Raw genomic sequence first — 12711 nt, 5'->3', positions numbered from 1 at the left:
CTATGTGAGCACTTACAACTACAGGAACAATGTTTGATATTTCAGAGATGTAACAGGCATCTTTGAGTCTGTGCTTAGATAGGAGTTTGATCGCCTCCTTTCTTTTCACACTCCTTTTTTGGGAGAGTTTTAGAACTGACATGCACTTCAGTTTGTTCCTTGTAATACTGTACCAGTTTTCGTGTCTTTTTCATCAGTATTTGCCGTTTTGGCTGTGATTTTTTTTCTGTTTAGTGTAGCACTCCCATATTTAGCAGAATTTCAGGGGGGTGTATGTAACGGGTGTAATAATAACTTTTATTTTATTGAAATTCCTGCTAAAATATGTGTATAGTTTTTGGTAAATGTCCTGCAATGCTGAGTCCAACAGTGCCATCTGCTGGTATGGGGTGGGGTTTGGTTTTGGCTTCTAACATGTGACCAGGAGGCGGGGTTTGTTGTCAGTTTTACCAGAGTACTACAAAGGTAAGACATATCTTTTGGTGCTCCACAAAATAAGTTAATTTTAAACATTATAACCCCAGCTGACAAATCTCTCACCATGCATAGTAATGTGATTGATATTGTCAAGCTGTTTTGATTTATTTTCGTTTTGTTTCTGTTTTACTAAATATTAATTCCCCTTGTAGAGATCAAAGAGATCAAACCCAGCAGAAAAAGCTAATGTTGTGACTCATCCATTTGCAGGTAAATTGTACCCATTTTTATACTCATTATTGTTTTTATTCCTAATTTTTCATATACATTAAAGAAGGATGATGTTGGTTAAAATTCAGAGTAAAGAAAAACATGTTGAATTCATTGTAAACGTTAAAAAATCCACTATACGATCTCTTGTTAAAAGTATCTTGTTAAAATGCAAAGATTTATAAATGTATTGTGATATTCTAAAATGTATTTTCTGTAAAGTGAAAAGACAGCTCTTTGATATGCTTTGTTGTCAGTTTTACCAGAGTACTACAAAGAGATCAAAGAGATCAAACCCAGCAGAAAAAGCTAATGTTGTGACTCATCCATTTGCAGAACTGTAATAATAAAAACCTCATCATCCAGTCCAGCGTGAATGTGGATCTTTGGTGGGACACGTACAACGCGGTTACACATGTATTCCGTTACTCCCCAAGCCTGCACAAAATTTTCTAATTTTATCATATTTAGTTTATTTTGTCTTTTATTAGCATATTTGGTATTAGAGTAATCCAAAAGTAATTGAAAGTAATCCAGTTAAAGTAACCCTACCCAACCCGGTTTTCTGCATTAGATTATTGTTGGTACTATACTGATTAAAGGGATAACCACAAACCTGTCTTTTTCATTTTCTCCTTTTATACTTCCTTTTTTTTCTTAACTTCTTTATACGACATAATAATTCGTAATATAATGCATCAAAGCAAGTGAGCCGATTGAGAGCCGACTCTCTTTAATGAGTTAAGCCGAAAAAGCCGGTTCTCTGATAAGAGACGGACTTTATTTCACTACACAACTCGAACTCGTTTGACTTGATTGATTTGCCGTTTCGTGATAGTCGGTGTATATCAGATGGTACCCATAATTGACAAATTTGCGTTTTTCCGTACATATTTTATTGTAAGTCGTACACGTATCAAAATGCCTAATAAACGTACTTTGCACGGTAAAAACGTACAGGTTGACAGGTATGCCATTGATAGCAAACAACGGCCCACGAGCCACTTGTGGCCCATCAGACTTTTTCATCCGGCCCGCCAACACAGAAGGGGCAAAAGGTAAGAACCATATAAATAATAGTCAATAAAGTACTACTAATGAAATACACGTTTTTGTGCCAACTTTGTCCCAATTGTCCCTGAGTGTGTCTACAACAAAATTAATACAAAATTACTACAAAACTAAATATCCTATTTAGTGTTAAACACTGGGACCTTAGATACTGCTTTGCTCTCATTCTGAAAAGAAATAAAAACTGTAGAAATACTAATGTCACGACAGTAATATTAATGTAGTGTAAATTATGGTCTTAAGTCAACCATTGTAATAATAATAATAAAAAAAAGATTATCTTACATAAAAAATGGTTACTGAAAGTTATTTTGGTTGTTTTGCGAGTTTGCTTTAGGGTGAATGTATCATGCACCAAAAATAGATTCATTTGATTTGGAACTACAGTACCTGTTGGTAATATTAAAATATGTTCCTTTACCGTCATCTACTGGAAAAGCATGCACATGACAGCCATAGCCATTCTTCGTTTTGCGGTTTCTATCCGGCTTTTTCTTTCTTCAACTAGATTTTATGGAAGTCCACGAGTGCCAACATTTTATTCATAAAACGATGGTTCATATAAGGATACAGACTTAAAACAAACATTCAGTAAACTAAGGCTGCCTTTTGAAAGAAGAAGCCCGGAATTAAATATTTTCAGCATAATATTAATATTCTTAATATTAATGTAACTTGAAAAAGGACCTTTTGAAATAAAAACTAACTTGGAAAAAACGTGTTGTTTTTTTCATGGAAACATAGCAAATATATCCATTTACATTGTCATGAAACGTATGCTATTTTGACATTTCAGAAATATGTAAAATATAATGACTTTTCTCACTAGAGACCTTTAATTTGTTTATCTTTTTGGGGAGTACACACAATACTGTAGCTGAGGAGTTAGTGTGGTCATCTGGGGACCAAGAGAATGCAGGTTTGATTCTCTGCTTCTCCGAGTAAAGTGTCCTTGGGCAAGTCATAGTCATAATCCCATTCATTTGGTCCCCTTAGGGAAATTCTTTTTTACCTATGTAACCTGGGGGTACAGTCAGCGCTGTCGCAGCAGAGTGTGCGCCAAATGACCTACTTACAGCACCTGGTATTCCCAAGCATCTCCCATCCAAGTACTAACCAAGCACGACCCTACTTAACTTTCCAAGATTTGGTGTTCTCAGGGTGGTATGGCCAAAACAGGCCTATAAACCCCTAATGCATCAAACATGCAGGTAGGCGCCTTGCATGGCTGAGTGTGTGTGAATGGGTAAAGTGTGAAGTGCATTGTAAAGCGTGTCTTCAGTGACTGGTTAAAGCGCTATAGAAATGCATTCCATTTACCATTTCAAATAGCTGTTTTTAGTAATATAATCAGTGTTCTAGTTTGCTTGCGTCCCAGACGCATCATTTTTGCTGGGGACGCATAGTGTCAAATCAACGTGCGTCCCTGGACACAAAATTGTCATTATTAACGATTACTTTTTTTTAAAACAAAGATTTACCGCACTCCAAACTTTTCGTCAGGCAGATTCGCCATTGTTGTTTTGGTCTCGCGGTTCAAGTTGTTGTGTGCACGCCGATCCCGGCCAACGAGATCTCGTTGCTTTGAGATTACGTCATTTATGTGGTGGTTGTTGTCGAGGGAAAGTGAAAATCAACACAAAATTGTCAATTTCTTCAGTGTCAGTAATAAGTCGAAACATAATGCAGAAAGTGATAACAAAGGCAATAATTCCGGAACGACAAAACGGCGGAGAAATTCTTCGGAAGATCGCAGAGGCTAGGAAAACACGTGTGTTGAAGCGAACGATTCGACGAAAAAAAAATAAACAAAAGAATACTCCTAGCAAGAAAAGGACTTTTCTGCCAAAATGGACTAAATCAATTTCCTGGTTACGCTATGTTGAGGATGATAATGGATTGGACCTTGAGAAGGCATTACAACTGTGGCGGGACAGCAAACCACGAAGAATATATGAACTGAAAAATCTGAAGTGATAACTGCTTTGTATTACCAATTAACTGTGATGATTAAAACTGCATGAATATATAGACTAATATTTCAGCATGATTATTTTGTATAATGTACACTATTTTTGTGAACTGAAAAATCTGAAGTGATAACTGCTTTGTATTACCAATTAACTGTACTGATTAAAACTGAATGAATATATAGATTTATATTATATATTTGTCGCCGATTTACAATTTCAACCTCGTTAACACAAAAGTTTGGGGACTCATAGATCTCTGATGGGACCCATAGAATTTTGAGCATACGAGTCCCCGGGACCCATCACTTTTCAGAGGTAAAATGAACATTGTATAATGCCCGTTTTAATTGAATGTTTATTATAGTAATTGAATGATGAAACTCTTGGGCTTCCAAGAGATTTGGGAAGAGAGGAAGTAGATCTTGGATTACTTACGAGGCCACACATGGATTAAGGATTTACAACCAAGTGACAATTTAGAAATAGGGTGTCAGGCTTGCGGCCTACAGGTCAATTGTGGCCCTGAGAATTATAGTTGAAGGCCCTCGCCTTAATATGTAAGTTAAGAGACAGTGTGTATTATTAAGCACTCCTAGAAGGTATAGTAAATGGTTTTAAATAATGTTATTTTTCCAGCATTTTTTATTTACCAGTGATCTTTATCATTTCCATATAAAAGTAATTCACGTTGATTGGTTCAGAATCTAATTTAGTAGTTTCCAATTTGGCTAGCACGTGGTGCTCATGATTTCCTACCCAAAATAGCCTCTTTCGTCTCTGTATTATCAGGAGGAAAGCAATCCTCACAACATATCGTATTTTAGTTTTAAGTTATCGATTTTGCAGTTTATTGAGATTGATAAATCAGTCCAAAAGAAAAATACATAGACACACAAATAAATAAGTCAATGTGGCTTGATGATTTATTAACATGGCAAGGGAAATCTGATCAAACTAAAGAACAAAGGACATTGTTGACAAGAGAAACTTGCATTTCCAATTACCAATGGAGGCCGAGTGTCAAGGAAAGAGAAAGAGAAAGAGAGGGAGGAGGGCCTTCTGTAGCAACTGAAAGTACTGATCAAAAAACTTAGTTTTAAGGTAGTCAACTCATTTAAAACAATCAGGAAGTACTTTATAGCATGCCAGAATATTTATACCCAAAATCACAAAAAACAGGTTGTTACGTTATCTTTTCTTGAGTACCTTGGTCAGAGCATCGTGTGGGCAGAAGGGTGGGGAAAATGCCGCACGCCCGACCAAACACCGGCATTGTGGCTGGCCCTCCTTTTGAGCCACCATCCAGGAAGAAAAAGCGTGAAGAAAAGAGAGAAAGGCGCCCGCGCCTGGCTTTTTAAATGATGCTAATGTCATCAGTTACCAGAGGAGCTTTCTTTGACTGGGTGGAATTCCTGTTGATGCTTTTCAAAATTAAGTTCTCCAATTGGTTGATAATAGGCAAAGTTTCATTCGGACACGCGATGAAATAGAGATCCGGCATGACACATAACATACATACGCAAATCCTTTGATTCGATACGTGGTCCCAGACAAATAAACAATCACACAAAATGGCATCAAAACATAGACTGTGTGGGCTGATTGGAAAAAGTTAAACTTCACTAAATTGTAGATAAGTTTAGAGCGGCGTAGATCAAATTAGTTGTGATGCAGATGACTCCAATCAGGTTACAGAGGTTGGTCAAGCCGTGGAAGGAGCCAAACTTTCTTTTGTAGGCTTTATACTTGGGGTCTTGCTCGACGAGTTTGGCAAAACCTTCCTTTTGTGCACTCAGTCCGACCTGGTTACCGAGACCGTGCTCCTTCTCCACCTCCCTCATTTGGAACATCAACTCGGTGGCTGCAGGGCCCAGCCACTGAGCATTTAGACCCGCCATTACCAATGCAACAAAATACAGAACCATCTGCAAGAGAAAAGAATAAAAAAACATATAGTGAATATTGGCAAACCTTCAGTCAAAGAAAGAGACATTAGTTACTCACGCTCAATTTTAGGAATTTTTATAATTGCCGCCTTAAGTGGTTGTATGTTGTTATCGGGAGGAGCGCAATTCTAAAAACGGGGTTCGTACACCTTTTTCATGGCCAAAGCCAAGCACTTTTTAAGCACTTTCATAACCATTTTTTAAGTACCAACACCAATCAAATTAATGTTTCTTTTGTTGCCTTTGATGACTCAAATAAAGTCGCTATGGTGCTGCTAGTACATACCTTGTTCTATTTTGAGCTGTTCCTATCTGTGATCTATGATCTTTTTGAGTCAATGGGCTGCTATAAACTGACATGAAGTCTGCCATTCGGCTTAAACAGTGCACGCACATCTTCAATACATTACATTTGTTTACAAACACAAAAAATGCTCTATAGGTGTTAGGTAGAAATGGATTTCAATACGGAAGACAAAAAAAAGAAAGATAGTACTGTATGTATAAAAAGCAAAAAACTTTGACAAATTTGTACTTATCTCAATGATATTGATTGTTCCGAAGTGCATTCAATTTTTCAATCGTAGATCTTTTGTTTTTTGTTTTGCATATTTTAATTTATATTTTTTGCGTGTTATTTATAAGATCTGTGTCTAAATTGGTTAAAAAAATGTACACAGTTAATTTTATAGTTTATTTATAGAACTCAAGAGTAATTATTTCTAAATGATATTTTATTGTTTTGAATTTTCAGGTATTTTGTGTTGTTGTTCAACTTTAAAACTACACAGTGTGTAAAAAGCTAAAGTTGTTTTGTATTTAATAATTTTTTTGTAGATCTGCAAAATATATAAAATAAATAATTACTCAATCATTTGGTGAATAATGTTTTTTTTATTATTTTTATAAAATTAACATCTAGGTAGAGATTAGAGAGCCAAGAGAGCTGGCTCTTCTCAGTGAGCCAAGTCGAAAGAGCCACTTCTCGAAAAAGAGCCGGTGTTCCCAAGACTGGTCTAATAAACCTTTCCTCTTAGATAGGACAGTAGGGGGCAGCAACGCTTCACATGACAACTCGAAAATGAGAACTGGTGCCAACATCTGCGTCATTTTAATTTAAAACATTTATTTCTTCATTTCAAAGCATGGCCTATCGAGTCAGGCTTCCAGGAAACACGGCAAATGAAATGTTTTTAAGCATTATCAAGCACTTTCTAAAAATGCAAGCATTTTTCTGACCTTCAAAACAAAACACTAAAATTGAAGAATTTTCAAGGGTTTTGCAGCACCGGTACAAACCCTGGAGTTAGACCTCGGGTCAAAAAACGATTAGTTGCTAACACAACAAGAGGGGTTGAAACTGCAGGTCAGTGTCAAACAAGAACCATCTTATATTTTTCTGATGCTTCTCTCAGCGTTGTCTTGCGGGCCAGATTAAATCTGTTGCAGTTCGGCTACCACTACTAAAAAGAGTTTGAGGGTGCATATGCGATACATTACCTGCACTGTTTCATGCGTGTCCAGCAGCTCTCTTGGATGGTACACAGCATAAATAGCAAGACTTACAAAATGGCTTCCCAGCAAACAGTGGAAATAAATTGGGAAGAGTTTACTTTGCACAAGGCCGAAAGTGTGCCGAGTAACATTTCTCGCCAAAGCAAAACCTGCACACAAAAGGAGTAAATGGAAACATGGCAGTGCACCAAAAATCCCAACTTTTCTGTGACTTTAGGGCTGCAAAAACGAACTGATAAAATGAATTATGAAAATCGTCTTTATTGTCATTGATATCTATGTTGTGAAACATTGTGTGCAACAAGATTAGACATGGCACTCTAGGGTAACACATGTTGAAGAGAAAAAAGATAAAATACTAAAAGGATGAATAGGCAAAAAAACAAAAACAACCATAGTGCTTAGAAAAAGTTCTAATGTAAAATGATCTTTGTTCGTAGGAAAAGAGCATCTTAGATAGTGTGTAGCATACATTTGTATGTATTTTTGTTTATTGTCAAGTTATTTCCTTGGGAAAAGCTTGATCCCCTCTGACACTAACTTTCCAAACAACAGGCCCCGGGGACCCATAGAGTCAGTTTGCTCTCATTATCCTACTGTCATGTATATTTGTAATTTTGCTGCTTTGTGTGTGTGTGTGTGTGTGTGTGTAAAATGTAATGTATTTTGTTTTCCCCCAGTACAGTCGGTGCAAGTCAATTTCCCCGAGGCAGGCCTGTCAAGCATGTGGCCCATGGACCAAATCAGGACCACCAAGAGTTTTGATCTGGCCTGCAAGACACCGCTGAAAACACAAGAGAAAAGCGAGCTGCAGTTTGAAATATAGCCCCTAGATGTTGTCAAAGCCAGGCGCCACTCACAAAGACAATGGAGCTGAATTTCTTTATTTCTCTCTCTCTCTCTCTTTTTCACTCTCTTTCCCCTCTCATTTTCTATTTCACTCTCTATTTTCCTGTCATTTTCTCTCCCACTCTCTCCTTTTTAGTCATTTTCTCTTCTTTTTCATTCTTTTTCCTCTGGTACTCTTTCTCGCCGTGTTTCTCTTTTTATCTCGCTCTTTGTATAGCTCTCTTGCTCTCTCTCTCCCTCTCTTTCTCTCTCTCTCTCTCTCTAAATCTTTCTCTAGAACCTACTTTTACTACCATGTGGCCCCAAAGCTAAAATGAGTTTGACATTCCTGCCTTAAGGGGACGAATAAGTTAAATCTAAATCTAATTGACAAACAATTGGATTTTTATTGTATTATATTGGAGAATATTCTTTTGTTATGTGCACGGTTTTGTATCAGTCCAAACTTTAATATTTGAATTTAAAGGAGAAAAATGAAAAAATGTGTTTTTTAAGTATCCGATTCATCGATTATTTGGAAAAAGAAAAAAAAGATCAACCTACACATCAATTATTAAAAGGATCGTTGGTTGCAGCCCTATGTGACTCCTTACCTGCAATAAAGGAGACCCAGACCTGCACGCCCCATGAAAAGGACAGCACTAGAAGGTGCAAAACCTTGACCAGGTTTGATGGATCCCCTTCTGTTGCCATGACGACACAACAAACTACAGGACAGAAAGATATGAATGGAAATGTGTCATTGAGCTGAAAGTGATAAAATAACACAAGGAAAACAGGCCTGCTTATAAACTACTAATCTACTACTACCATCACCACTACATACTAGTCAACCTCAGCCAAATGATTGCAATCACACATATTAAGCGATAACAGCCTTTACAAACACAACGCAGCACCTCACAGAAAGGCAGACTATATAGCATAAAAACAAAGTTGATTCGTGTAAAAACATTTCTTCTAATTGCCAAAAAATGCTTGATCGAGAAAACATTTGCTAGTGTAGTGCAACAATTATAGAAAAACTACTATGGTGTTGTCATCAGCTACCACTGACTGAGACGATCCGGTGTTCTGAAATTCATTCCTACCCATGAGTTGTCTGGCCAATGCGCATGCACGCATACACCACTGATAGCGATTTATGCCTTTGAAAGCGGTGGGTACTAATTACTGTTTTTGTTTTTATTTAGTCATTTCACTGCCTCAAAATACTGTTTTTCTGGTGTAGCCTTCAGGCATGGTGTTTGTTGACTACGGTAATCACGCAGTGTATGTAATACACTACGTATGCATGCCAATCCTCGTTTTATATGATTTGTAGAAGTTCTGTTTGCAATAAGTTTCAGTGTTGATGGTTATTCATTGATTATAAAGAAAACAGGTCAGCCTACAACAAGACGTTTTGAGACGTTCCGCCGGAACACCGGGTTAGAGCCGAAACGGCAAGAAGAGATCATCTATCAAAAAAAAGACGATTTTTTTTGGAAACAATTTTCTTTTACTAAAGTTTTGTATAGGGTACACAATTTGAAATAATAAAAATATATACAAAAGGCGGGGGAAATGTATACGATGACAGGAAGAGGTCAGTAGAGTAAAAGTACTATTACTTCAGAATCATATGACTCAAGTAGTAGTCATCCAAATACTTACTTGAGTAAAAGTAAAAAGGTACTTGGTAAAAAAAACTACTTAAGTACTGAACTGAGTAACTGTAGCAATTTCTTATTTTTTAAAAAAACTCATCAAATCAAGTCCGTGTACTCAGACTGTTTCGGTGAACCCTGTGTGTGTGTGTGTGTGTGTGTAATGCTACACCTGCCCATTCAGTACAGTGAAATAAATGTTCTAACTCTGCTCACAACTGCCACCTGCTGGTTGTCTTGGTCACTGGTCAATTCTAAATAAAAGAAACAAGGTCCCTGACAAAATAAATGCGCCTTAGCAGAAACAGACAGACGCGCAATTACGTGGAGAGGATTTAAATAACAGGTTCATTGTAGCCTAATGTAGAGGAGTAAGAGTATGGCTAGTATAGTGATTTAAAAATACTCCTAGAAGTACAAACTCAAAGTGTCCCAAAACATACTCAAACAAATGTAACAGAGTAAATTTCACTCGCTACTACCCTCCTCTGGGTATGCCACTACCAGAAGTACAAGTACCACAGCCATCTGCGACAACAAAATTGTAAATTGCGATCATATTTATACATGTTTTCATTTATACATAAGTTGAACAGAGTCATTGGAGAGACTAAAAAACGAACCACACCTTGTGTTACAATAAATGCCAAAAGTCGTTACAAATACAGGGTTTCTCTAGTTGTAAACTTTCTAGAAAATGAAGTATGTTTTAAGCTGATAAACTGTTTAAATACTTGAGATTATGTTTGTATCTTGCAGGAGGTGGCTCCTGTTTTGCAACAGATAAAAATGGCTTGTGTAATTATAAGATTAGGCAATAAACAGGTTTGTAATTCCAATATGTATTTAATAAGATGAGGGGTTTATTGGACTATTAATTAGATTAAAATACCTGTCAACATCAGAAAATGGCTCCCAGCATTAATGGTAGCAAAGTGAATGCTGGACCTATTTACTCTCAGCAAGACAGAATACGCAGAAAACCACAATTTTACCAATCTATGGTAACGTGGTCATCTGCTAGCAGTAACTGAGATGATCTGGATTAGAGCTAAAATGGGCAAGACGAGATCAACGGTCAAACATGTGTAACGTATGTGTAACGGAGTGTTATCCATCCATCTGTCCATCCATTATCTGCACTGCATATCTTCAGTAGGGTCGTAGGGGTGCAGGAGCCCATGCTAGCTGTCTCCGGGCAGTGGTCAGGGTCACCCTGAACTGGTTGCCAGCCAGTCGCAGGGCACACAGGGACAGACAACTCAATCGCTCATTCACACCTAGGGACAATTTGGACCAGCCACTTAACCTGACATGCATGTTTTTGGAATGTGGGAGGGAACCGGAGTACCCGGAGGAAACCCACGCAAGCACGGGGAGAACATGCAAACTCCACAAAGGAAGGTTTGATCCAAAACTGTGCTGCTGTGCTGCCCAACACAGTGGTATACAAATTATTAAATTACAACGAAAGAGACACACTGGCGCATGGTGTGACAAGCACGGCTCTAGTACCTTCCGGTCAGTTCAACTTGACCGCGTGCAGTAAGATTGAAGAGATGGCGACATCATTCAACCCTGTCTGTTTGTCACACATATGTTCCAGTTTTGAAGCAAAGACAGACATCTGCATTCCACCTGGCCCTTTGTCGTTTGTCCATTAAAACCAACAGTGTTGTGGTGCTGCAGGTGCCACATTTAAAATGATCAAAAACGCAAACAATTTGGGGAAAAGTAATATGTTGACAGGTATGCAATTTCCATCACTACTTCTGCATGGCCGCTTTTATGTGTCCCGTATCATCTGGAGGGACGAAAGCATGACCAACTTAGGTGCCGAGATGCTTAACTTGTATGGGTGTTTGGGCATTTGGGTTGGCCATGGTCAAATTGGTTTTGTGTTTTTTTTTTTTGCTACTTTCTCTTTTTTTCTTTGTTTTTTTTGTGTATGTATTTGTCTTGCTGTCGGTCACTCCTCTCAAGGGATATGACCAGGGTATATAGATAAATAGATAGAATTCTGCAAATAGAGATCGGTCTTAAAAGTATAAGTATATATATATATATAGAGAGAGAGAGAGAGAGAGAGAGAGAGAGAGAGAGAGAGAGAGAGAGAGAGAGAGAGAGAGAGAGAGAGAGAGAGAGAGAGAGAGAGAGAGAGAGAGAGAGAGAGAGATTTCTTTTTGAATTTCCCGTAGAAAATTGTTAGAAAACTGTTTGAAATGATGAAAAAAAACACATAAAATATGGAAAAAAACGTCTAAATTGACATGTATGCCATCTCCGTCAGTCCTCTCGCAAAGCGAGATTGATTTCACCAAATAAAATATTATTTTTATTTTATTTTACCGTACAAAAATTTTATATAGAGTACCAAATTTAAAATAGTCAGAAAATACAGGGAAAACGAATAAGTTGAAAGATATGCGATCTCCGTCACTCCTCCAGCAAAATGATAATGGTCTAATGGTCTACTCGCCCCCTTTTTTTTATTTCTCGTACAAAAAAATGTTGTACGGCGTACACAATTTGAAATGATCGTAAAACATATTCAATTCGAGGAAAAGTAAATAGGTATGGATTTATGATAGTAATCGGTCACAAGGATCCAATATTTATTTATTTTAAAGTAAACGAGATGGAAGTTATATTAGCTCAATTATTGTGTCATATGTCACTGTCAAGTCAGTTAAACTAATAAATAAACAGCACAAAGTTGCTTTGTTTGAATTAGAAGCACAGTCAAAGAATATTGACGGAAAGCAAAAAAATGTACCTTGTTTTTCTTCGTTATCCAAATTTCGCGAGTCCCAAATATTATTCGTGAAAAATGCAGTTGCGTTTGACTTCCTCTGCGCTCAATAGCCCGGCCCCCGGAAGTGACGACAACAAACAGTTTTTGTTATATGAATTTTTATTGACACTTCGCATTTTCTGATTTTTTTGTAAATTTTGGTCGCACTTTTAACTTAAGTGAAATTTTTTATATGGAAATGTTTTTACATTTTGTTCAATAAAGCA

At 37.3% G+C, this 12711-nt stretch overlaps 1 protein-coding gene across 1 annotated transcript; it reads right to left on the bottom strand.

The window, feature by feature from the left end:
* Positions 1-4640: 4640 nt before the first annotated feature.
* tmem205 (transmembrane protein 205) lies at positions 4641-12525 on the bottom strand. The gene is made up of 4 exons (XM_088343951.1): positions 12467-12525; positions 8635-8748; positions 7178-7341; positions 4641-5656 (listed from the first exon to the last, which is right to left on the bottom strand). The coding sequence occupies exons 2-4, from the start codon at positions 8732-8734 to the stop codon at positions 5354-5356; spliced, it is 567 nt and encodes a 188-aa protein (XP_088200077.1). The 5' UTR covers positions 8735-8748; positions 12467-12525; the 3' UTR covers positions 4641-5353.
* Positions 12526-12711: the final 186 nt, after the last annotated feature.

This window comes from Urocampus carinirostris, chromosome 1 (assembly GCF_059441175.1).
Source record: "Urocampus carinirostris isolate Australia breed hairy pipefish chromosome 1, RoL_Ucar_1.0, whole genome shotgun sequence".
NCBI classification, from domain to species: domain Eukaryota; kingdom Metazoa; phylum Chordata; class Actinopteri; order Syngnathiformes; family Syngnathidae; genus Urocampus; species Urocampus carinirostris.
Note: the sequence above shows the minus strand (reverse complement) of the source record. Positions and strands in the feature narration are given on the sequence as shown.

Coding starts and splice junctions, on each gene's coding strand:
- tmem205 (XM_088343951.1), bottom strand. CDS start 8,734: ATGGCAACAGAAGGGGATCCATCAAACCTGGTCAAGGTTTTGCACCTT. Junction 7,342..8,634: donor CTGGGTCTCCTTTATTGCAG/GTAAGGAGTCAC, acceptor TTTTGTGTGCAG/GTTTTGCTTTGGCGAGAAAT. Junction 5,657..7,177: donor ACACGCATGAAACAGTGCAG/GTAATGTATCGC, acceptor TTTCTCTTGCAG/ATGGTTCTGTATTTTGTTGC.